This window comes from Takifugu rubripes, chromosome 20, assembly GCF_901000725.2.
Source record: "Takifugu rubripes chromosome 20, fTakRub1.2, whole genome shotgun sequence".
NCBI lineage: Eukaryota > Metazoa > Chordata > Actinopteri > Tetraodontiformes > Tetraodontidae > Takifugu > Takifugu rubripes.
Window position 1 is genome coordinate 17,253,409 of NC_042304.1, and position 23,448 is coordinate 17,276,856.

Sequence of the window (23,448 nt, forward strand, 5' to 3'; positions counted from 1 at the left end):
TTAATAAAGCTGTGGAACCATCAGAGACCACTGACCCTTTGGAGCTCCTGGTCTTTAGAACACGTCACATTCACAATTCCAAACTGCTACCAGCCAGGCCTGGAGCTGAAGGGTCAGGGTCAGGGTCAGGGTTAGGGTCAGGGTCAGGGTTAGGGTCAGGGTCAGGGTTAGGGTTAGGGTTACGGGTCAGGGTTAGGGTTACGGGTCAGGGTCAGGGTTAGGGTCAGGGTTAGGGTTAGGGTTAGGGTCAGGGTTAGGGTTAGGGTCAGGGTCAGGGTCAGGGTCAGGGTTAGGGTCAGGGTTAGGGTTAGGGTTAGGGTCAGGGTCAGGGTCAGGGTTAGGGTTACGGGTCAGGGTTAGGGTTACGGGTCAGGGTCAGGGTTTAGGGGTCAGGGTTCAGGGTCAGGGTCAGGGTTAGGGTCAGGGTTAGGGTTAGGGTCAGGGTCAGGGTCAGGGTTAGGGTTCAGGGTCAGGGTTAGGGTCAGGGTTAGGGTAAGGGGTTAGGGGTTAGGGGTTAGGGTTAGGGTTAGGGTCAGGGTTAGGGTTAGGTTAGGTTAGGGTCAGGGTCAGGGTCAGGGTTTGTAGGGTCAGGGTTCAGGGGTCAGGGTCAGGGTTAGGGTAGGGTTCAGGGTAGGGTTAGGGTTAGGTTTAGGGTCAGGGTCAGGGTTCGGGTTAGGGTTAGGGTTATGGGTCGGGTTAGGGTTAGGGTTAGGGGTTAGGGTGTAGGGGTTAGGGTTAGGGTTTAGGGGTAGGGTTAGGGTTAGGGTGTTAGGGTTAGGGTTAGGGTCAGGGTAGGGTTAGGGTCAGGGTTAGGGGTTAGGGTTAGGGTCAGGGTTAGGGTTAGGGTTAGGGTTTAGGGGTTAGGGGTTAGGGGTTAGGGTCAGGGTTAGGGTTTAGGGGTTAGGGTTAGGGGTTAGGGTTTAGGGTTAGGGTTTAGGGTTAGGGGTTTAGGGTTAGGGTTTAGGGGTTAGGTTTAGGGTTAGGGTCAGGGTTAGGGTCAGGGTCAGGGTTAGGGTTAGGGGTTAGGGTCAGGGTCAGGGTTAGGGTTAGATTCAGGGTTAGGGTTTAGGGGTTAGGGTCAGGGTTAGGGTCAGGGTTCAGGGTCAGGGTCAGGGTCAGGGTTAGGGTCAGGGTCAGGGTTAGGGTCAGGATCAGGGTTAGGGTCAGGGTCAGGGTTAGGGTCAGGGTCAGGGTCAGGGTTAGGGTCAGGATCAGGGTTAGGGTCAGGGTCAGGGTAGCGTCTCCGAGCTTCTTCGCCGTATCGGCTGGTTCTGCAGGACTGTCCCGTCTCATATTCCGGACCTGGGGGGGAGTTCTGGTCCCACCTTTTGTTGCGTCTCGGTTTTGCGCTGGGTGATGTGAGTGAATGTGACGGAACACCTGCAGGGGTCAGATGTGCCACCTGAAACAGGTTTCACCTGGATCATCTCAGACCACACCCAGCTCACTCCTCCAGCCCCAGGAGAGCCGCTCAGGTTTCGGAGCTCTGGCTCAGGTGGGTACCTGCCCTTCCTGCACCTCATTCGGAGAGACGTCCTCACCTGGAAACACCGGAGCCACGTAAGCAGCAGAACCCAGCCGGTTCCTGAGGTCTGTTGGTCGTGTTCTCTGGATTTAAGTGTGTGAAGGCTCAGAGTGGTGCTTTACTGTCCGTCTGGGTTGTGTGTCCAACAGCTCCCACGTTTGTGCCGACACCTTGACGCAGGTGAGAGCCAGTAAACATCTGAAGGAACATTATGGTCCACACCAGCAGGGGGTCTGGAGCTGTTGCCCCTTTTTATGAAGGTCAACAAGTTTCGTTCCAGTCCTCAACGATCTGGTTTTGGTTTTTCTGTTTCAAGAAAATTACATTTTAATTTCAGAATATTGACATTTTAATGCTTTTAAAAGGCAAAACCATCATTTTAATCACTTTGAAATGTCTGAAGACAATTTGAATTTGAGGTTATAAAATAGAATGTAATAATTAAACCTTGAAGATCTGTACGCGTGTGTGTGTGAGTGTGTGTCTGAATGTGTCTGAATGTGTGTGAGTGCGTGTGTATGAGTGTGTGTGCGCATGTGTGTGTGTGTGTGTTTTGATGCAAGCAGACGTGTAATTGAAGTCTTTTATTACAGATTAAAATGGGGTGCTTCACCTTTGTCAAACTGATGATGTTCTTCTTCAACTTACTTATCTTTGTGAGTATGTTTTTATGGTTCAGCTGTGTGTATGTGTGTGCGTGCACGCGCACGTGCACACTCCATACATGACCAACACACACGGCCGCCGACAGGCTGCACTGTCTGATGTCCTGCTGCTCATCGGTGTGAACAGGAGCTCAGGGAGCCTCGTCCATCCTGGTCACAATGTTGGAAACACACTGTCAGAATGCTAAGCTAACATTAGCACAGCTGGTGTGGCTCCACAGGTGAATCTGGGTCAGGTGGAAGAGCTGAATGTGTGGTTCAGTGTCACAGAAGACTCAGTCTCTCACGCCAGCACATTGCAGAAGGTTTAGTGTCCCCCCTCAGTCGAGGTCCCCCTCGTCCTGCTGGCGTCCCCGGCTCTGGTTCCTGTGAGCTGTCCTGACACCAGGAGGGAAATGGAATGAATCCATAATTGGAAGCTTGAGGGACCCGGTGTGACAAAAGAAGCCTCCTGTGACTGAGGAAGGCGTGACGGGCCAGAGCCGACACAAAGGCGTGGTGATGTCAGAGAGCTTCTCATTTCCACATCGGCCCCTTCAGGAGCTCCTGACCCCTCTGAGCTGCTGCCATTCAAATCCCAGATTGTCATTTGTCTGACCTGTCAGATGCATTTTGATCATGTTTTTCTGGCTCCGCCTCCTGCAGCTTGGCGGTCTGACCCTGCTCGCCATGGGGATCTGGGTGAGTGTAGACGGGGGCTCCTTCCTCCAGCTGCTGGGACCCTTCTCCAGACAGGGCATGCAGTTCGTCAACGTGGGCTTCTTCTGCATGGCCATCGGGGCGGTGCTGGTGCTGCTGGGGCTCCTGGGCTGCTGGGGAGCCCACAAGGAGAGCAGGTGCCTGCTGCTCGTGGTAGGTGTCGCGGACCTGAGGAGGGTCCCCAGGGGTATCTGGATCTGCTAAGAGCTGCATCCACATCAGCTCGGCAGGAAGATCTGCCCAGATCAGCTCTGATCATGTTGGGAAACATTAACTCGAGAATCCAAAAGCTAATGTTGAGAGAAAAGCTTGGTTTTAGTTGGACTCAGCAAAATCTTCCTCATCCTAATGGTCATCATAGCTGCCTGATCGGTGATCTGTCACCAGTGATCTGTCACCAGTGATCTGTCACCAGTGATCAGGCACCAGTGATCTGATACCAGTGATCTATCACCAGTGATCTGATACCAGTGATCTATCACCAGTGATCTGTCACCAGTGATCTATCACCAGTGATCTGTCACCAGTGATCTGTCACCAGTGATCAGGCACCAGTGATCTGATACCAGTGATCTATCACCAGTGATCTGATACCAGTGATCTATCACCAGTGATCTATCACCAGTGATCTGTCATCAGTGATCTGTCACCAGTGATCTGTCACCAGTGATCACCTCTGTCTCCCTGCAGTTCTTCTCCATCATCCTCATCATCTTCGTGGCTGAAGTGGCCGCTGGAGTCGTGGCTCTGGCCTACTCTTCATTTGTGAGTCCTCCGTTTCCCTCGTCTGGCATCTCTTGTCTGTTATTGCTTCCAGCTGCCCTCTGACCTCTGACCTCTGATCTCTCCACCTCTCATCTCTCCACCTCTCATCTCTCCACATTTCATCTCTCACCTCTCATCTCTCCACCTCTCATCTCTCCACCTCTCATCTCTCCACCTCTCATCTCTCTACCTCTCATCTCTCCACCTCTCATCTCTCCACCTCTCACCTCTCATCTCTCCACCTCTCATCTCTCATCTCTCCACCTCTCATCTCTCCACCTCTCATCTCTCCACCTCTCATCTCTCATCTCTCCACCTCTCACCTCTCACCTCTCATCTCTCCACCTCTCATCTCTCCACCTCTCACCTCTCATCTCTCCACCTCTCATCTCTCACCTCTCATCTCTCCACCTCTCATCTCTCACCTCTCCTCCACCTCTCATCTCTCCACCTCTCATCTCTCACCTCTCATCCTCTCATCTCTCACCTCTCATCTCTCCACCTCTCATCTCTCCACCTCTCATCTCTCCACCTCTCATCTCTCCACCTCTCATCCTCTCACCTCTCATCTCTCCACCTCTCATCTCTCCACCTCTCATCTCTCACCTCTCATCTCTCCACCTCTCATCTCTCCACTCTCTCACCTCTCATCTCTCACCTCTCATCTCTCACCTCTCACCTCTCACCTCTCATCTCTCCACCTCTCATCTCTCCACCTCTCATCTCTCCACCTCTCATCTCTCCACCTCTCACCTCTCATCTCTCCACCTCTCATCTCTCCACCTCTCATCTCTCATCTCTCCACCTCTCATCTCTCATCTCTCCACCTCTCATCTCTCACCTCTCATCTCTCATCTCTCCACCTCTCATCTCTCACCTCTCATCTCTCATCTCTCCACCTCTCATCTCTCCATCTCTCACCTCTCACCTCTCTTCTCTCAACCTCTCATCTCTCATCTCTCATCTCTCACCTCTCACCTCTCACCTCTCATCTCTCACCTGACTCTTGGATGGCCTGAGGCCGTCGCTCTGCCTCGAAATCTGCTCAATTTATTCATCTGGAATACTGATGTTATCGTGTTTTATATGCAAAACAGTGTAATTACACATGTGACCCCCCATGAGACCGACGCGTGTGCACTCGTGCATATTCCACATATGATGCCACAAAATAACTGCAGGGATTTCAGATAAAAACTGGAATCCTGACAAAGAGGGTGTCGAGGTGGAGGTCACATCAGGGGTCATGTCAGGGGTCACATCAGGGGTCATATCTGGGGTCACATCAGGGGTCACATCTGGGGTCATATCTGGGGTCATATCTGGGGTCATGTCAGGGGTCATATCTGGGGTCATGTCAGGGGTCACATCAGGGGTCATGTCAGGGTCACATCAGGGGTCACATCTGGGGTCATGTCAGGGTCACATCAGGGGTCATGTCAGGGTCACATCAGGGGTCACATCTGGGGTCATGTCAGGGTCACATCAGGGGTCATGTCAGGGTCACATCAGGGGTCATATCTGGGGTCATGTCAGGGTCACATCAGGGGTCATGTCAGGGTCACATCAGGGGTCATGTCTGGGGTCATGTCAGGGTCACATCAGGGGTCATGTCAGGGTCATATCTGGTTCAAAAAATGAACCAGATCGAGAGCCAATAACCTTTGTGTGGCTGGATTAACAGAGATTTAATAAGCCATTCTGGCACGAACGGTCTTCAATGGTGCTGCTGGTTGTTCCTCCCCCCAGAGGCTGGGAAGTGACCAGGTGGTGGATTTATTAGTCCAGATGATGAAAGAATTACAAAAACCTTCATATGAAGGAAAGAAGCATCCAAATGTAACTCAGTACAAACTGGCTCTGTTCATTTTCAGGGTTTTGAACTGCAAAGGACATTTTTACATTTCGACAGAAGCTGAGAACGGACCTGGTGTCACAGCCACAACAGGTTTTATGACACCAGCCGTGTTGTTGCTGCGGGATCTGACAATATGACTTTACAGTGAACACTGTAAAAAACAGAGATCAATAAGAGTTGTTGGTGTTTTTAATCATTCGTGGGAGGTTTTACCTCTTTTGATAGATGTGTTATCACCTCCACCCTCCTGTTGTGTTACGGCAGTCTTTGTCCTTCCTGTCCTGTGTGTGTGTGTGTGTGTGTGTGTGTGTGTGTGTGTGTGTGTGTGTGTGCGTGTGTGTGTGTGTGTGTGTGTGTGTGTTTAACGACATGTGGTGAGGCTCAGGTCCCCGAGTGACAGTGATGAATTAGCCAGCTGGTAATAACCCGCCATGCTCTCGGCTTCTTGGGGGGCACTTTTAATTGTGCCATGTATCCCAGCATCCCCCCCGGGCACCTCACACGCCTCCACATACACACACACCTACACGCACTAACATACCTACACACACACCTACACACATTAACACACACTAACACACACACAGGCGTGGTCTCTGCTCTCATAACATGACTTTTGAGACTAGAAATGATAGGATTGTTAATAGAAATAACAAAAAAGGGAAAACATGTGAATTAATTTAAGAAAGAATGTGATGAGGCAGTGATGAGGGTGTGATGAGGATGTAATGAGGGTGTGATGAGGGTGTGATGAGGCTGTGATGAGGATGTGATGAGGCTGTGATGAGGGTGTGATGAGGGTGTGATGAGGGTGTGATGAGGGTGTGATAAAGCAGTGATGAGGCAGTGATGAGGGTGTGATGAGGGTGTGATAAAGCAGTGATGAGGCAGTGATGAGGCTGTGATGAGGATGTGATGAGGATGTGATGAGGCTGTGATGAGGGTGTGATGAGGGTGTGATGAGGGTGTGATGAGGGTGTGATAAAGCAGTGATGAGGCAGTGATGAGGGTGTGATGAGGGTGTGATGAGGGTGTGATAAAGCAGTGATGAGGCAGTGATGAGGCTGTGATGAGGATGTGATGAGAGTGTGATGAGGGTGTGATGAGGATGTGATGAGGGTGTGATGAGGGTGTGATGAGTGTGATGAGTGTGATGAGGGTGTGATGAGTGTGTGTTGAGGATGTGATGAGGATGTGATGAGAGTGTGATGAGTGTGATGAGGGTGTGATGAGTGTGTGTTGAGGGTGTGATGAGGCTGTGATGAGGGTGTGATGAGGGTGTGATGAGGGTGTGATGAGTGTGTGTTGAGGCTGTGATGAGGCAGTGATGAGGGTGTGATGAGGCTGTGATGAGGGTGTGATGAGGGTGTGATGAGGGTGTGATGAGGCTGTGATGAGGGTGTGATGAGGGTGTGATGAGGCTGTGATGAGGGTGTGATGAGGCTGTGATGAGGCAGTGATGAGGGTGTGATGAGGATGTGATGAGGGTGTGATGAGGCTGTGATAAGGAGGAAATGTTTGGAGGGCTCTGGGGAGGACCCATGTGGAGAAAATTATTTTTAGGATTTCCGTCAGACGATTTTAACCCCTTTAAACGGACTTTGGATCCAGACATTGCTGAAGCGGGCAGGTTCGACCTGGGAGCACAAGTCACAGAGAGGAAAGATCTCCTGGAGTTCCATGAGCTCAGAGCAGAAGATGTTGGACTCAGATCTGTGTGTTTTCCTCAGGCTGAGGGGATCCTCCGAGCCTGGGCCACTCCTGCTCTGAAGGACGATTACGGCAGCGATCCCGTGGTCACAAAGATCTGGAACACCACCATGATGGAGGTTAAGTAGCAGTGACTTCACACATCTACAGATCTAATGTCGAATGTGGAGCTGACAGGTAAGGTGATGATTATAACTGTGGTTATAAAGATGTGATCACCCAAGAGGCTCCCGGGTTCAGAGAATGAGAAGAAACACATATCAAATCAACACAGATAAAAAGGAAGGACTTTTAAAGAAGTCGTGTCCTTCACAGAACTTTCGAGAAATGATTCCACAAGTGTTCTTCACTAAATCAAATAGTGTCAGGAAAAAAAATCAGGAGACATTAATAGAAAAACACAGAGCTGACTGTTCATGACGGTTCCTCTGGAACATTTATGGCCCTCAAACCTTCTTTGTTAGGTTTGGATTAATACGATGATGGTGGTGAGGGACCAGCAGGAACCAAAGACAGTGTTGCTCTGCTGCTCCAACACAACCGAAACAGTTTCAGAAGAAACGAGAAGAGCCGCAGTTGTGGGAAACTCCAAAGCTTTGAGTGTGAAGACATGGATGAAAACAGGAACCTTCCATTGGTGTACAGCAGGATGATGATGGATTCTGGACAGATGGAGAGAATGCAGGGAATGGAGGGAGGATGGAATGGAGGGAGGATGGAATGGAGGGAGGATGGAATGGAGGGAGGATGGAATGGAGGGAGGATGGAATGTTGGGTTTTGGACGCTTTAGGACAGATTAACCGGCTTAATCTTCCGTCTGAAGACTTGTCCTCCTCCTTCCAGCTGAAGTGCTGTGGTTTCACCAACTACACCGACTTTGTGGGCTCCAAGTTTGAGAAGGAGAACCAAGGAAATCTGCCCCCGAGCTGCTGCTGGACAAACAGCTCCCCCTGCAGACCGGGCGAGGCACAACGGAGCAACGTGCAGGTGAGAAAACACGAGAATTCTGGCTGAAACAAGTCCAAGGATTTCTCAGGAGGTGAGATTGATAAATGGGGCAAAATAAACCACACAATGGTTCTTTGGTAATCTAAAGATTAGGATTTGTTCCAGTTCTTCATTTGATGTCAAGGCTCCTGATCAATGATTATTATATATTTAGAATGGTCACACTTTCATCCTCAGGGTTGCTTCCAACAAATCCTGGAGATCCTTAAAGAACACGCCAACATTGTGGGAGGAATTGCAGCGGGAATTGGAGTCTTAGAGGTAAAATGACCAATGTGGATCAAATGAAATGATAATTTCATCAATCGCATTACAGAAAACATCCTTTGGTGTCAACTTTCAGGTGTCAAGAGCAGAAGTTTAGAGCCAAACCTAAATGAATGCATGTTTAAATTTTGCTTTAGCAACATCTTTGAGGATTCTTAACTAAAGACGTTGTCATCAAAGACAGGATGATATCAGCTCTCTGTGTGTCCTCAGATTACTGCCATGACCGTGTCCCTGTACCTGTACTGTCACCTGGACAAGAGAATCAGCTGAAGCCCCTTTCAGCTTCCTCTGAGAGTTCCTTTCTAGTTCTCCAGGAACACGAGTGAATTCCTGTTCACACGAGAGGACAACCACAGTGTAACTGTTTCCAATGGGCCAATAAATCACCAGAAGCTTTGAGAGTTCTTCTTTGAACCCACCAAGGTCTTTGCTGTCTCATCAGAACCAAATGAGAACATGAGGATCAGAATCAGTAGAAGAGCAAAACTGTTAGAAGGTAGAAACATCAGCTGGTTTCCACTCAAGTGGACCAAGAAAGGTCAGTTATGGGACAGAATCCGAGCTGCAAAGGCTATAATTCCAGAAATGACATTTTCACACCATTTACATCATAATCATACAGACGCTCTTCTTTATATCAGAGCTGGATGCAAACATTCACTCCAAGAACGATGTAAACTAGATGCAAAGTTCCACAGAACGATGCAAATGTTCACGCAGGTGCAACTTACGGTAAAACTAACCAGGAAGTTCCTGACAGGAAACCTTTACCCACGCGTTCCTCACGCAAGAAATAGACAAACAATCATTTCTGGATAAATTAAATGGGTGTGATTTTTACTTATCACAGAATACTGGAATTACTTCCAGAAGCTTCCGGGGTCTTGCCACAGGCTCCTGAGCACTGCGTCTGTTGCTCAGGAAGAGTCCTGATCATCACACACCCATCAGATTTCAACCTCTACCCCCTTTTAAACAATATGATAAACAAAACACACACAATGATTCTGATTAAAACAACTCTAAAAACTAGTACATGAAAATATGAAACTTAATATTACTTGTGTGATTTAACATCTCAACAAGTTCTAATGGCAAACTTCAGAATAAAGTTCTGATTGCAGGTGTGTGGGTCATCCTGCTACCTAATGCTAATGCTAATGCTACTTACAGGTTAGGACGATGTCCTGGGTGACCACGTTATAATCAGACCCTCGGGATGGAAACAGAACCCAATCCTACCCGGACTGAAGCGGTTCTTGGGTTCAGGTCGAGTAAAGCACACGTGGAACACCTTGAGGCTTCGCGGCCTCGGCTGCCATTTTCGCGGGTCTCTGCCGCTAATGCTAATGCTAATGCTAGCCTCAGCGTTAGCCGTCGTCACCGTTGCAGCTACTGTTCAGCTTTAAAGGAGCTCGTTTAAAAGTACGTCATTGTCAAATTTCTACACACACACACACACGCACACACACACACACACACACGCACACGCACCGAGAAACCAGAGGAAAGAAGAACTTAATTGTACACAATTCTCCACTACGTGCACAGCAGCTGTGCACGTCTCAACAGTAGCCCTGAATAGTCAAACTTCCATTTAACCAGAATTGTTGGTAATACTTGAAATTCACGGCTAATTTCTAAATACTGTAAATCTACAATAATGAATCCAGACATGGGAAAATCCTTTTTGGACCTTTACAGCCACCGTAGAGATAAATGAGCCCACAGAGCGTGGATGGCTTAATAAATCTAATTTTACATTTGCAAATAAGAAATTAATGAATTTCAAAAGCAGATTAATCTGCAATGAAGCAAATATTATTTATTGTACAAAAGCTGAAAACTGGAATGATTCTTGCTTTCTTGATCTCATCAGTCAGAGCTTGAAGGGCAAAAAGCCTTCGATTTGCCCTTGATTCACCACAGAAACTGCCCCCAAAACTCAGCATTTGCATTTGTGCTGCTTTGCCTGGCTGGACTCAGAGGGGAGCACGTGCACGTGCACGTGAACACGAAGCCTTCCACCAACTCTGGCTGAGACTTCAGACAGGAAACAGGAGATGAATCTTCACTTCAGAAAATCTTTAATCAGACCATGAAAAAGGTGTTTTCCTCTTGCCTCACAACCACAGACAGAGTTAAAACGTGTTATTTAAAAACCCAGCAGATGTCAAACAGGGCAGGACTTCAGTCGTGGGGGCTCTGATGCTGCTCCTCAGCAGCACCAGCTGCTCCTGGGTCAGTAAAAAGCCCATGAAATGGTTCCAGGGCCACGACTTTGGCCTCATCTCCTCCATGAGCAGATCGATGAGTGACGCCACGCGTGGAGACGCTAACGGTTGGATGGTGAAGCAGAGCTCCATTTACAGCCTCGTTCTCTGCTCACGTCTGTAGAACATCTGAATCATTAGGACCTCAGTGTCCCATCAGTGTTTGTGCACATGAGCCAAGTGTGTCGCACATTAATGCTGATTTTAGCTGTGTTACACTGGGACGAGCCCAGTTAGCAAGTTAGCATCACGCACGCCGTCCTAACTGATGGGGCAGCAGCGAACTCAGCCAACATTTCACATGAGGCAGCAGAATTGTGGGTAAATGTTCCAGCAGCTACGTTATTGCCCCAGTAAAGGGAAACCAGCTATTCTGGGATCTGGAGGTTCTCAAAGAGCAGCCTGACTCTCACCGGCTCTTCCTGCCAGTCGTGCAGACCACAAGAGAGGTCATGTGACCTGAGCCGCTACATGTGAAGAACGACACCAAGACGCAAGTGGAGATTCATAAAACTGAATCATTCAGCAAATCCTGGCAGGTTTAGGAGGTCACAGAAAAACAGTTCTGCTTGGAACGCGTGAGCAGGTGAAGAAGATGAGCAGGAGGAAGATCACCTTCACGAGCTGCTCAACCAGCTCCAGAAACGAGGGCCTGAAAGGTGGAGACATGTGAGCGTTGGTGAGGAGGTCGTCCTCCTGGACGCCTGACCAGAGCGCCCACAGACGTGTCTGGGACGCCTTCAGTCTCATCCAAAAATAGATCTGCGTGTAAATGCGTCAATATTTCAAACTCTACAAATGAACTCATCTTCAGAAAAGTGGCCGAGTTTAAAACTAACAGGAACAATAAATAAAGCTGCGTTAAAACAGACTGAAGGCATCTGCTCGCCTGGAACATCCATTTCAAAACACCAACAGTTGCCATGGAAACAGAAAGTCTGCTGTGAAGTTGGCTCCAGCCCTTTTCCTTATGAGGCAGTAGAACATCTGGACTCCCGGGGGGCCAGCGGACCTGTTCACATCTGCTCCACCGGCGCTCCTTCTTCTTTGGGTGGAGGCTCCAGGCGGATGGGACTGACCCCAGCTGGTTTTCTCACACTGGTCAGGGACACGAGGAGATCAGCGTCAGCATCTGAGATGTTCTGAGACGCTGAAGGCAACAACTCCTGAGATTTTTCCTTTAGCGTCTCAATAAAATCGATGAAAGGTGCTTTGAAGAACCCTGAGACATCCTGAACTATGACAAGGAACCTAGACCAGAGTTGAGGATCCAAAGCGGACTTACGAGTAGGGGGAGATGGGCACGGCCACCACCAGCACGTGGTTTCTTTTCCTGAAGAGTCTCCACAGGCCTCTGTGGTATCCTCTCACATCTAGATCCCAGACATGGAGGCACTGAGGGGACGAGAGGAAGGTGGAGTGAGCAGGAGATACCTCAGCTCAGGCCTGGATCTTCTGCTGACCTGCTCCATCACAATCCTGACGTGCATCTCCTGAAGCTCTTGACCCCCCCACCCCCCACATACCCACACACACACACACACACACACACACACACACACACACACACACACACACACACACACACACACAGTCGTGTACCTTGGCGAGTTCCATCCAGGTGGACGTGTCCGTCTCTGCGTCCATCTTAATAAACATGACATAGGTCTTCCCCTCTGAATCTGGCAAAAAGGAGTCTTCACAGGGGTTCTTGGTGTGATCCAGCACCTCTGCTTCTCTGAAACATCACACACACACACACACACACACACACAGAATGGTTGACATCAACAGGAATCAGAGGTTCAGGATCTTCTGACCGTCTCACCTCAGCAGGTTCTGGATCTCCACTTCATAAGCTTCCTTCTTTAGGCTGCCAACAGCCAAGACACAGAATATGAGATTAAACACACACACTCACACTCACTCACACACACACACACACACACACACTCACACACCTGTCCACGTTCTTCAGCTGCACGTTGGGAACAGTGTTGAACTTGTGTTTCTTGAAATAAACCTCCTGAGAGAGAGAGAAGAGAAGACCGTTATTCCATTGGGCTTCTCCAAAGCGTCTCCTTCCTCTGTGCTGCAGGAGGCCCCCTCCGACCGGAAGGATGCCCCCGCCGACCGGAAGGACGCCCCCGCCGACCGGCAGGACGCCCCCTCCGACCGGCAGGACGCCCCCGCCGACCGGAAGGACGCCCCCTCCGACCGGCAGGAGGCCCCCGCCGACCGGAAGGAGGCCCCCGCCGACCGGCAGGAGGCCCCCTCCGACCGGCAGGACGCCCCCTCCGACCGGCAGGGGCGTCAGAGTCACATGACGGACAATAGATCCCTGAATCTGTTCTCACGTGGAAGTAGCCGTTCATGTTGAGGCCGATGATGCCGAAGTGGTAGGACCGGGACACGTCGGGGATGATGCACTCCCGCCCTTTCCTCTGCTCCGGCATCCTCATCCACATATCCCAATCCCACAGCTGCAACACAGGTGAGAGCAGCTTCAGAAACATCTCAACCAGCTGCTGGAGACTCCAGCTGGGAGCAGCAGGTTGTGAGCGTCCACTGATGGAGGTGTTGGTCAGAGAGGAGTCTAATGTCTGACCACCATAGACTGCTTTCAAATGTCCAGACGTTTACGGTCGGATGGACCGGGAATGTCTACGGTGGGATCCCTGAGGAGCTACAGCCTCTACCGGTGCTAACTGGTTAGCATGGTTAGCATGTGCAGCTGTGAGAGAATACGCTAAAGTAGCTTCGTCAGGAACACCAGCAGACGAGGAGCCGCCCGAGGACGTCTCAGAGAACGGGCCCAGAGGGACAGGAGAACATTGGTGCAGCTCTGCAGCTCTGGGACGGAGTTCTGGGTGTTTTACAGCTGCGATCGCTTTGATTTGGACAGGGATCAAACAGGAACCAAATATCAGGCACCTTTTCAGGCGTGGGCCACTTGGGCTCCAGCTCCTCCTTGTAGAGGCTTTTCTTCAGCACCCATCCCAGGCCGGGCATGCTCTCCTGCCTGTAGAGGAGCGCCGGGTCCTCGGCCGTGTGCTCGTAACCCTGCACAACACAGCAGAGCGTCTAACTTTAGAACCTGGAACCAGAGGAACCGGCCCTGTTGAGTCCACCTGAATGTGGGACATGTTGTGTTACACCCCCGAGGTCAACGACATGTTGTGTTACACCCCCGAGGTCAACGACAACCGATCAACACAATCTGGACCATCTTCTATTGTTGAGTCGCCTGAATAGCACAAAGAGAGAGAGACGATCCCTAATACAATACACACCCTCCCACACACACACACGCACAGAGAAACACACACGCACACACCCACACACCACCACCCCACACACGCACGCACACACACGCACACACACACACCGCCACCCCACACACGCATGCACACACACACGCAGAGACACACGCGCGCACACACACACACACACACCACCACCCCACTCACGCACGCACACACACGCACACACACACACACACAGACACACAGAGAAACACACACACCCACACACACACGCACAGAGACACACGCGCACACACACACACACCCACCCACACAGACACACAGAGAAACACACACACACACAGACATACACACGCACAGAGAAACACACACACCCACACACACACACACAGGACTAAATTCCAGCCGTTAGCAGAGGGGAGCCTTAATCTCTTGATCTTGTGGTGATGATGAAATGACACAGAGGTAAAACAAGAACATTGGGGGTGTGTGTGTGTGTGTGTGTGTGTGTGTGTGACGGGGGGACGTTGGGGGCTCACCTGGTCGTTCCAGGCTGAGATGCAGTAGAGGCTGTCGTCTTCATCCAACAGGTGGATGGTCTGACTCAGGAAACTGGGGAGAAGGAACCCGTTTAATCAGAGCTGCGCGGAGCAGCATTCTGCAGCACAGCAGCATAAACCTGCCGGAGCGACCGGGAGGGGGCTCCTCCAGAGAGCCGGACCCCCGGGGGAGGCTGGAGAACCACCTCTCAGGCCCAAGTGTTGCTGTCCATCGTCATAGTAACAGCTCCCACTCAGGTGTGCTGACGTACCTGAAGAAGTCGATGGAGATGTCCAGGTCTTCTTCTAGCACGATAGCAAATGTGGCATCCTGAAGACAAGGAAATCAGTGTGAGCACCTTCAGCCCAGCAGAGGTCGGAACGATGAGTTACATGAGAGAACCAGGAGAGGGACTCACAGGGTGGAGGTTAAAGGTCGCAGTCAGGCTGGCTTTGTAGTGCTGTGGTGAAGAAGAGAGACGGTCAAGAGCAGACACAGGTGTGGAGCAGACACGGGTGTGGAGCAGACGCGGGTGTGGAGCAGACACAGGAGCAGACACAGGAGCAGACACAGGTGTGGAGCAGACACGGGTGTGGAGCAGACACAGGTGTGGAGCAGACACAGGTGTGGAGCAGACACAGGTGTGGAGCAGACACAGGAGCAGACACAGGTGTGGAGCAGACACAGGAGCAGACACAGGTGTGGAGCAGACACAGGTGTGGAGCAGACACAGGAGCAGACACAGGTGTGGAGCAGACACAGGTGTGGAGCAGACACGGGTGTGGAGCAGACACGGGTGTGGAGCAGACACGGGTGTGGAGCAGACACAGGAGCAGACACAGGAGCAGACACAGGAGCAGACACAGGTGTGGAGCAGACGCAGGAGCAGACACAGGTGTGGAGCAGACACAGGTGTGGAGCAGACACAGGTGTGGAGCAGACGCAGGTGTGGAGCAGACACAGGAGCAGACACAGGTGTGGAGCAGCAACACGTCTCCATCCACCCAGCTGCACCCCGTCAGAACGTCCATCTAAAGGGACCAGGAAGCCCCTGAACACAGGTCCAGGCTGAAGGTCTTACCTGGGAGACTCTGGCGTTCTTGATGCTGATGGGTGTGTGCTGAATCCCCTTGAGGCCAAACAGCTCCACCACGTCCATGGGCTCCTGAGGGGACGACGTGGGGGTCATTTACTAAGACAGCAGCAGTTTCCTGGGCTGAGTTTCAGATCTCTGATACCTCATAATATCCATCAATGAAGACCGTGATCATCTGAGGGTTGACCCCGTGAGCAGACAGCAGCGACCTGAGCATCCTGCACAAGAAACCAGAGTTTCCTCGTTTTGCTCTGCAGAATCCAGCAGAAGCTGAGCAGCGGCCTCACCTGTACAGGTAGTTGGGTCTGTTTCCTGCGATCACAGCTACAGGAACACCGATGACGTTATTGACCAGCAGCTGGAGAAGAGAACAAGCTGAAGCTCTGCTGCAGGTTCTCACGGCTCCGTTAACATTGAACTGGTTCTTCTCATCAGAGCTGGTGGAGCTGCTGATAGAACTTTTTCTTACGGGCTCTGGGTTGAACTCAACGGGCGCCGGGTCTTTGCAGCTGCAGATGCTGCCGTATCCTTCAACTTTGCTGCAGAAGATCTTCCTGCGCCGGTTCAGCTCGGTGTCGGCCCAGTGGCACTCTGCCTCTGCAGGGTGGACCAGCACGTTGAAAGCACCTCATGCAAACATCTAAACACTGGCTTTAGAAGCTGGGGCAGACCTTCCGAGGCGGTGAGCTGCACCTCAGTCTTGAGCAGGACCGGCTCCCCCCACGTAGACAGAGCTGCAGATTTTGAGAACTTCTCTCCATAAACCTGACCTGAACTCCACAGACACACATCCACAACATGTTTAGACCTCAACAACTGGGTGAATAATAGGTTTGGTATCATTGAAGGAGCAAATATGTTAGTGGGTCAGTGACAAAGAAGAACATCTAGTCTGACAGGTCAACATGTTTAAACTGGTTCTACTGACTATTTAGTGAGAAAGTTCAGTCGTTCCTCTAATGTAAAGAGCTGCTCTACCTCCTTTCTTCACCACCAGTGTCCACATGTCCCTCCAGCTGAGGCTGAGGGACACTTGGCTGCCCAGGCTCTTCAGCAGGTTCTTGGCAGCATCTTTCAGGTGGAACGTGCCCTCATCCTGCAGGGAGGACAAAAAGGAAAGCCTGGTTCAACCGGCCGGCCGACGGTGGAGACGGTGGCGGAGCAGGAGCAGACCTTTAGAGTGAAGATCAGCACTCGCCCACGAGTCACCATGTTGAGGAAGAGGATCATCGCTTCATCCTCGTGAGGAGAGTAGGTGTCGAATATCCTCTTGGCCATCACGTGACCCTGACAGATGCACAAGACAGAGGACAGCAGCTGACGTGCGTCTGCGCCCCGACGCAGCGAGTGATTCAGGTTCGATCAAGGCTCACCGTCGCCTGGTTGAGAACGATCACGTGGATCCCTCGGCCCTGTTCTCTGGCGTCGTCCTCCAACACCTGCAGGCAGTCAAACACAAATGCGGTTTAGACCAGTTTAAGGGGGGAAATCCTCTCTGCCACCAAACAGGTGCGATGTTGTTGGCTGACACATTCCGTCAGTGTTTGGACTTTTTTATATCAAAGTTGGCAGAAATTTGATGTCATTGTTCCCAAATGTGGGACCAATTCAACAAAGTGACTTGGGATGTAGTAATTATTTAATAGGAAACTCACGGTGGTGCCGTCAACAGCCACATAAACTTTGGAGCGGCTGGAGTAGACCTCGATGTCCAGAACCTTCCTCCCGTTAGCTGGTCTGCGTGGGGTGTCCACATTTGGCATCGAGTCATCTATAAGGGCGCAATGATGTTCAGCTCTTTACGACAGATCCAATCAGAAGACAACACACAGAATATTTCTGACATAATTCAGTATGATGGAGCAGGAGAGGTGGAGGAGCCAGAGAACCGGGTCTTGTTATCGACTCCACTCCAGGGGAAACACAATGAAATAAAAACTACATCGAGTGGAAAATCTGCCACAAGCCGAACGCCCACCATAGTCTTGAGCTGCAGCATCTTCGTTAGCGACCTGTCTTGTGTCCAGGATGAGTTTGATGTTGACGATCACTGTGACCACCAGAAACAACACAGCGCCAACCTGATAAGGGACAAGAGGTCAACGTCAGTGATTTAGAACCATTGTACGGTTGATTTCCACTCCTGGAAGAAGACGCTATCATCTTCCTTGCACGGTTCCCTCAGGAGCAACTGTGTACCTGACAGAACCGACGGACGGTTCTCTTGTTGGTCAGTTTGTATTTCCAGGTGAGATACAAGCTTCTCTGCTGGCGGGGGATGAACGGTTTGGCTCGGGGATTGGGGGTCCAGTTCTCCATTCCGTACATAACAAAGAGCTCCGACCCTTCGCGTACCTTTCGTCTTAGGACGCGTGTTTACAGCTCCCTACCAGCACCTGGACCCGACTGGCTGTCACATTGTCTTCAGACAAGCAGAAAGCACAACACGGGTCAGAAAGTTAGCCGATATTCAAAAATAATCCGTAGAGACAGGTTTGTAGACAAGTGTTAAGGTCTTTTTCAACACTACTCAACTAAGGTCAATATACAAACTCACACACGTGCCTGTAAATCTTTACCTTTTTAATTTGATTGTTGTTTCTTCTACTTCTAGCAAAAAAAACTATTATCAGTTGTCGCAGAATATTGACGTCATATGTTTTCTTCTTTTGGTTTTATCGGCAGTTGTCAACCACCGTAGTTACGCATTACCGCCACCTGCTGGACCCTCTGAAGGAAATCCATCAAATTTAAGTCTTTTCGAATATTTTTTTCATAGTTAAAGTATGTATTTCATTATTTGGTGCTGAAATGAACTTTCATCTTAATACCTATTGTAATTGATGTTGAATTTGTTGTGAATTTGTTTATATGTTAACACACTTCAGATCTACATGGATTCTCAGCTCTGACTCATCCTGATGACTTCTGTAAGTGGGTAAAAGTCCAATGTCCTGAATCGCATGAAGCAATTTACAACGTGCAAAGTTGAACATTACTCATTTTATGCTGCTGCACCCAGAGGAGCAGCAGCACAGAAAGCAGCAGAAGCCAGAGGCTCCTTCCGAAACCATCATCTGGGCGACGACTGGAGGTCGTTTACAGGCGTGATCAATAATTGTAAGTGTGTTAAATGTGACTACAGTAATCACTCTGCTAAATCTGCCGTCTTGGCCCTTTTTTCTTATCTTTCTTCTCATTCTGTCAGTTGATTGGTTGCTTTACTGAGACCATTCTTAAGATCCATCGATTCTTTCTTTTTCTTCCAACAGATGAAACAAAAACGATAATCAGAAGCATTTCAAACCAAACTGTTGACACCTGGATGGCTTTGCTAGGCTCCTGATTACTCTCCGTTTATTATCTGTGGGCCTTCTGATAGCAGCAGTGCTGCTCAGTCACTCAGTAATGGAGTCCAAACTGGAAGCCCTCCAGTGTCACTTCACGTGGGACCTGGAGCCCAGCATCTCCAAGCTCCTCCAGCTCAAGGAGAAGCTGGAGGACATTGGGAGTGAGGAGGGATACAGCTGGCTGGGGCACATCTACAACCTGCAGGGCTACATCCACCATCAGCTGGGCTTTACTGATGAAGCCCGAAGCTTCTTCAACAAATCTGCAGAGGCCTTCAGACAGATGAGGAACGCCGTCGCAGACACGGGTCCATGGTTGGTGGTGAACTATGGGAACAGGGCTTGGCTGCACCACCTCCAGGGTGAACAGGCAGAGAGCCAGGCTTATCTGGCCAAGGTGGACGCTCTGACCGAGGAGCATCCATCTCCATCACAGGAAGAACTGCATCCTGAGATCTATGCCGAACAGGCCTGGACCCTGATGAAGTTTGGGCCAGATCAAAAGCTGCTGGCTGTGGAATATTTCCAGAGAGCCATCAGGATGCAGCCGGACATGCTGGAGTGGCACAGCAGCCACATTCTGGTGCTCGTCAGCGCCTTCAACCACAGCAACTCAGCGATGATGGACAGCATCTTTGAAAAAATGAAAATTGCTCTAAGACACGACCCGGAGAACTTGTTCCTGGCAGCTCTGCATGTTGAGGCATGCGCCAGGAACCGGAAACAAATCCAAGATGAGGTGCGCGAGCTGGCAAGAAGGCTTTTGAAAAAATCGGTCAGCAGCTACAGCGGCATCAAAGTGATCCTGAGGCTCTACAGGATGTACGTGTCGTTTGACGAGGCCATCGACTTGGCCGAGGAAGTCCTGGAAAGACACCCGGAGCAACGCTACGCAAAGAAGTGCGCTGCTGTTTGCTACAGCAAGAAGATCCTCCAGGACAAGCACCTGCGCCTGGAGCACAGCCTGATCTCCAGAGCCATCGCTCTCTGCAGGGAGGTCATTTCTCTCTACCCACATTCATCACTCAAATGTCGAATCGCTCTGGCCAACGTTTACGGACACTTGAAGCGCCGCCATGAAGCAGATGAAGTTTATGACCAACTTCTGGAGAGTCAGCTGGATCCCGAGCAGGCTCAGATGCTTTACTGCTACTACGCCAGGTACGCACACCTGGTTCAAAGAGACAGCTCCAAGTCAATAGAATATTACATGAGGGCGGCCGTGATCCCGCTCAAGTCCGTCTACCGGGACAAGAGCCTCCAGATTCTGGAGCGGATCCAGGAACAGAAGCAAAATCCCAGGTGTGGAGAGATCGAGATGTTTCTGGCTCAGCTGCAACTTTAGGATTTGATGAGGACAATGTTGGTTCATGGTGAACCAAACAACTAATGGGGTTAATTAACAATGTGGGGATTTCACCTGTCTGTTCACCCGTCTGTTCACCTGTCTGTTCACCCGTCTGTTCACCCGTCTGTTCACCTGTCTGTTCACCCGTCTGTTCACCTGTCTGTTCACCCGTCTGTTCACCCGTCTGTTCACCCGTCTGTTCACCTGTCTGTTCACCTGCTCCCACCTTGTGTGCACAATGTAAAAAATAAAAATACCTTTATCTCAGCAGTTTGCCGCCATCATTTCTGGTTTATTCTGAAATTGAGGTGACATTCTGACTCGATGAAGATCACTGATTTATACTACAGAACCTAAACGAGTGGAACACAGGCTGTTGCAGGACACGGGACGGTCGTCTCTGGTCAGGTTACAGCTCTTCTTTCTTCTTCAGGATTATCTGTCGCACCATTTCTGCTATTTTTGGTCGGAGCTCTTTGACAGGAACCTTGGGGCCCCATGCGTCCACCACCCCGCCGTTAACATCTATGAGATACTTCCAGAAGTTCCAGTCGGGTTCTTTGCCAGACGATTCTGCCAAAGAAGAAATTCAGATCAGTAAAATACCGCCACCTGGTGGCCGATGGGCGCGAGACAGTTGCGCACATTTTCCCCCCAGATTCGCAAACATGTTACTGTAAAATCTTACTTTTTCTTTTTGAATACAAATGCAAATATTTCTGAAACTTGTGTAGCTTGAAGACAGGTTATTGGAGTTTCTACTGCTCTATAATGTTTTCAGGAAAGACCTGGGACAGGTGTGATCACTAGCACAGGACGTGCACAGGTTGAGGGTTTCACCCCTCAGTATGTTTCCATATGGAATACGAGAGCTTTAGGTTGACCGACGCTTGAATTACATCACGTAACGGCACATCTACTCCAAACTCACCGACCAGGTACTTGTACACGTTGTTGGCTCCAGTTCCAACAACAGCGATCTTACTGAACAGGGGGAAGGAGGCACCATAGACTCTTCGGATGAAGCTGTCGATGTCTCTGTCGCTGCCCGGTTCCTGCTGGCCAAACTGGTTGCAGGGGAACGCCAGCACGTTGAAATGATACGGCCCGAAGTCGCGCTGCAGCTGCTGCAGGTCTTTGTAGTGCTCCTCAGTGAAGCCACACTCGCTGGCCACGTTCACCACCAGGGACACCTGAGGTCACAGTCCTGAGGTCAGAAACACGTCCTCACCCAGACCTGGTTCACACTCAGCACCTGAAAACCTGCTTGTGTTGTCGAGATTCTACGATCGACACAAAAGGTTCTGTTAGTATCAACGAGCCGCAGGTGGAAGCAGGTAACCCTGGAGAGCTCAGCCAGAAAACATGAAAAGGAGAGTGGACGAACCTTCAGGCTTCGTTAAAGGGACCGATTAGGGGTCCGTGCATGTGAGTGTGCTCGGCTTTGATGACTGTGTGTAACCTAAAAAGTCAGTATTATCAGAAGGTTTTCATGTTTCCACCAGGAAGATGCAGGCTTGGCTGGTTACTGTACAGACTGAATAGGCTCATGGTGCCGCATCGTGAAGGTCTGATGGAACCTCTGCAGAATCCCTACAGGCTTCTTGCCACGTAGGCTAAGAGGAGCCGACGGAGGGAGCCCCCGAGCGAGCTAGGGGCCACATCGGGCTGTGTTAGTACATCTACAGAGGAGATGAGGAGCACAAGGAAAGAGTAATCATGCAGCATTCACTCATGCAGCCCACAGAAACAACCAAAAGTCACGAATTCACACTGTGATACTCAAACTTACCGAACCTCGGTACTTTTCCAGGGACACTAGTTTGCCGCGGCTATTGACAACTTTAAAAGTGTAAAAGTCTTTATTTTTACTCTCAGCGAGACTAAACACCGCCAGAAACACGGCGAACGCCCCGAGAAGCATCGTAAGACGAAGTGCCAACGCAGCAGCAGCAACAGCAGAAGCAGCTGCAGCAGCAAACTTCGACAAACTCCGGAAGCTTTCGGCCCTGTCGCTGCACGAGCCGCACCCGGAAGCGCCCCGCCTCGCCACGCTTCTGCGCATGCGCCAATTCATTGCGTGGACGTTTTTCCATGATTTCTTTCCCGCTCAAATTAAAAAAAATATGTAAGAGAATAGTTAAATAAGAATCCGTGCAATAAACAATCAATATAAAGGATAATGTAACCTAATAAATATTTAGTCAAGTTCCGTTTAAAAAATATTTATTGTCATAAAAGCCAAATGTGACATCTTGGTAATATAGCCTGAAATTAGCATTGATAATGAAGAGTTTGTGTGTGAATTGACAAGACTAAAGGAAAGTTTCAGGGTTTATACCTCCAAAACAACACTTAAGATGAGTTTTTTTAATACTTGTTGAAAAATTCTGCATAACTGTACAAAAGTTCTGCTTATTATTATTGAAGAGATGACCTTATTTTTCTCTAAATTTATATAAACTACTGGTACTGTTTGTCTTGTACGGTTAAATTCACCCTGCTACCTCTGTGGAACCACCAGTGCTTCCCTCCAACACGCTCTGAGGATGCACGATGCTGGGCTGCACTAACCAGGGAGGCTGATGGAGGCACAGCCAGGCACTCCGGAAGCTTCCAGACGTGGTGGAGGAGGGGACAGTTTCTAAGGAAAGGTGCAGTGGGAGACCAGTGCCAAGGCTCACGGTTCCTGCAGGTGTACGGAGGCCTTCTTGCTTCTGGTTTAGGTTTGGTTGCTAGGATCCAGAGAGTGGCTCATTAGCAGTGTCGGTTGACTCCTGGAGTAACTGCTCACCGATACTGGTGCACAAGCATTCAAAACCTTGTCCTGGTTACTTGGTTTGGCTTGAACTGATTACATATTTAAATTATTTTCTTTAATAATTGTCATTGCACTTTAAACATTTATGTGTGGTCTCCACATTGTGTCCTTCTTCTGAGAAATCTCCCCTCCCCCACTTTCATCTATCTATTAGTCATTCAACTTAAAATCATTCAGTTACAAAATCAACACGGACAATATAAATGCATGTATTTATAAAAGACCTAAGGGTTCTAAGTTCTCTAGGACCTCA

General features: G+C 49.9%; 4 protein-coding genes across 5 annotated transcripts; 2 read left to right on the forward strand and 2 right to left on the reverse strand.

The window, feature by feature from the left end:
• The first annotated feature begins 1,305 nt into the window (after positions 1–1,305).
• Positions 1,306–8,897, forward strand: tspan1 (tetraspanin 1). 2 transcript variants are annotated; one of them, XM_029828110.1, is made up of 9 exons: positions 1,306–1,560; positions 1,675–1,705; positions 2,119–2,181; positions 2,836–3,042; positions 3,580–3,654; positions 7,243–7,341; positions 8,067–8,210; positions 8,409–8,492; positions 8,712–8,897. In XM_029828110.1, exons 1-9 carry the CDS (start codon positions 1,394–1,396, stop codon positions 8,769–8,771), a joined length of 930 nt encoding a protein of 309 aa, XP_029683970.1. In that variant the 5' UTR covers positions 1,306–1,393; the 3' UTR covers positions 8,772–8,897. The 2 variants fall into 2 exon arrangements, with proteins under 2 accessions (XP_029683970.1, XP_029683971.1); XM_029828111.1 differs by having other exon boundaries at positions 1,480–1,590.
• Positions 8,898–10,571: 1,674 nt separating this feature from the next.
• pomgnt1 (protein O-linked mannose N-acetylglucosaminyltransferase 1 (beta 1,2-)) lies at positions 10,572–18,344 on the reverse strand. The gene is made up of 22 exons (XM_029828098.1): positions 18,256–18,344; positions 17,876–18,098; positions 17,655–17,757; positions 17,332–17,447; positions 17,050–17,115; positions 16,850–16,963; positions 16,655–16,772; positions 16,348–16,446; positions 16,146–16,273; positions 15,964–16,034; positions 15,819–15,894; positions 15,662–15,745; positions 14,999–15,040; positions 14,852–14,910; positions 14,580–14,652; positions 13,709–13,837; positions 13,132–13,257; positions 12,736–12,800; positions 12,603–12,647; positions 12,377–12,512; positions 12,060–12,169; positions 10,572–11,872 (listed from the first exon to the last, which is right to left on the reverse strand). The coding sequence occupies exons 2-22, from the start codon at positions 18,002–18,004 to the stop codon at positions 11,791–11,793; spliced, it is 1,971 nt and encodes a 656-aa protein (XP_029683958.1). The 5' UTR covers positions 18,005–18,098; positions 18,256–18,344; the 3' UTR covers positions 10,572–11,790.
• A 26-nt stretch (positions 18,345–18,370) lies between these two features.
• Positions 18,371–20,633, forward strand: LOC101064437 (interferon-induced protein with tetratricopeptide repeats 2). Its single transcript, XM_011617723.2, has 4 exons — positions 18,371–18,460; positions 18,565–18,606; positions 18,699–18,796; positions 18,949–20,633. Exon 4 carries the CDS (start codon positions 19,085–19,087, stop codon positions 20,369–20,371), a length of 1,287 nt encoding a protein of 428 aa, XP_011616025.2. The 5' UTR covers positions 18,371–18,460; positions 18,565–18,606; positions 18,699–18,796; positions 18,949–19,084; the 3' UTR covers positions 20,372–20,633.
• An 8-nt stretch (positions 20,634–20,641) lies between these two features.
• On the reverse strand, positions 20,642–22,391 carry gpx7 (glutathione peroxidase 7). The gene is made up of 3 exons (XM_003976716.3): positions 22,167–22,391; positions 21,306–21,567; positions 20,642–20,947 (listed from the first exon to the last, which is right to left on the reverse strand). The coding sequence occupies exons 1-3, from the start codon at positions 22,296–22,298 to the stop codon at positions 20,784–20,786; spliced, it is 558 nt and encodes a 185-aa protein (XP_003976765.1). The 5' UTR covers positions 22,299–22,391; the 3' UTR covers positions 20,642–20,783.
• Between the last annotated feature and the right edge of the window lie 1,057 nt (positions 22,392–23,448).

Bases quoted from the DNA above. Each gene is read 5' to 3' on its own strand.
- tspan1 (XM_029828110.1), top strand. From the start codon at position 1,394: ATGTGCCACCTGAAACAGGTTTCACCTGGATCATCTCAGACCACACCC. The intron at 2,182-2,835 runs GTGAGTATGTTT...CGCCTCCTGCAG, and splicing joins TCTTCAACTTACTTATCTTT to CTTGGCGGTCTGACCCTGCT. The intron at 3,043-3,579 runs GTAGGTGTCGCG...GTCTCCCTGCAG, and splicing joins GCAGGTGCCTGCTGCTCGTG to TTCTTCTCCATCATCCTCAT.
- pomgnt1 (XM_029828098.1), bottom strand. From the start codon at position 18,004: ATGTACGGAATGGAGAACTGGACCCCCAATCCCCGAGCCAAACCGTTC. The intron at 12,170-12,376 runs GTACACGACTGT...TCGTCCCCTCAG, and splicing joins CCTGGATGGAACTCGCCAAG to TGCCTCCATGTCTGGGATCT. The intron at 11,873-12,059 runs GTAAGTCCGCTT...GTCCCTGACCAG, and splicing joins GTGCCCATCTCCCCCTACTC to TGTGAGAAAACCAGCTGGGG.
- LOC101064437 (XM_011617723.2), top strand. From the start codon at position 19,085: ATGGAGTCCAAACTGGAAGCCCTCCAGTGTCACTTCACGTGGGACCTG.
- gpx7 (XM_003976716.3), bottom strand. From the start codon at position 22,298: ATGCTTCTCGGGGCGTTCGCCGTGTTTCTGGCGGTGTTTAGTCTCGCT. The intron at 21,568-22,166 runs GTAAGTTTGAGT...CTGTGACCTCAG, and splicing joins TGGAAAAGTACCGAGGTTCG to GTGTCCCTGGTGGTGAACGT. The intron at 20,948-21,305 runs GTGAGTTTGGAG...CTTCTTTGGCAG, and splicing joins CGTGTACAAGTACCTGGTCG to AATCGTCTGGCAAAGAACCC.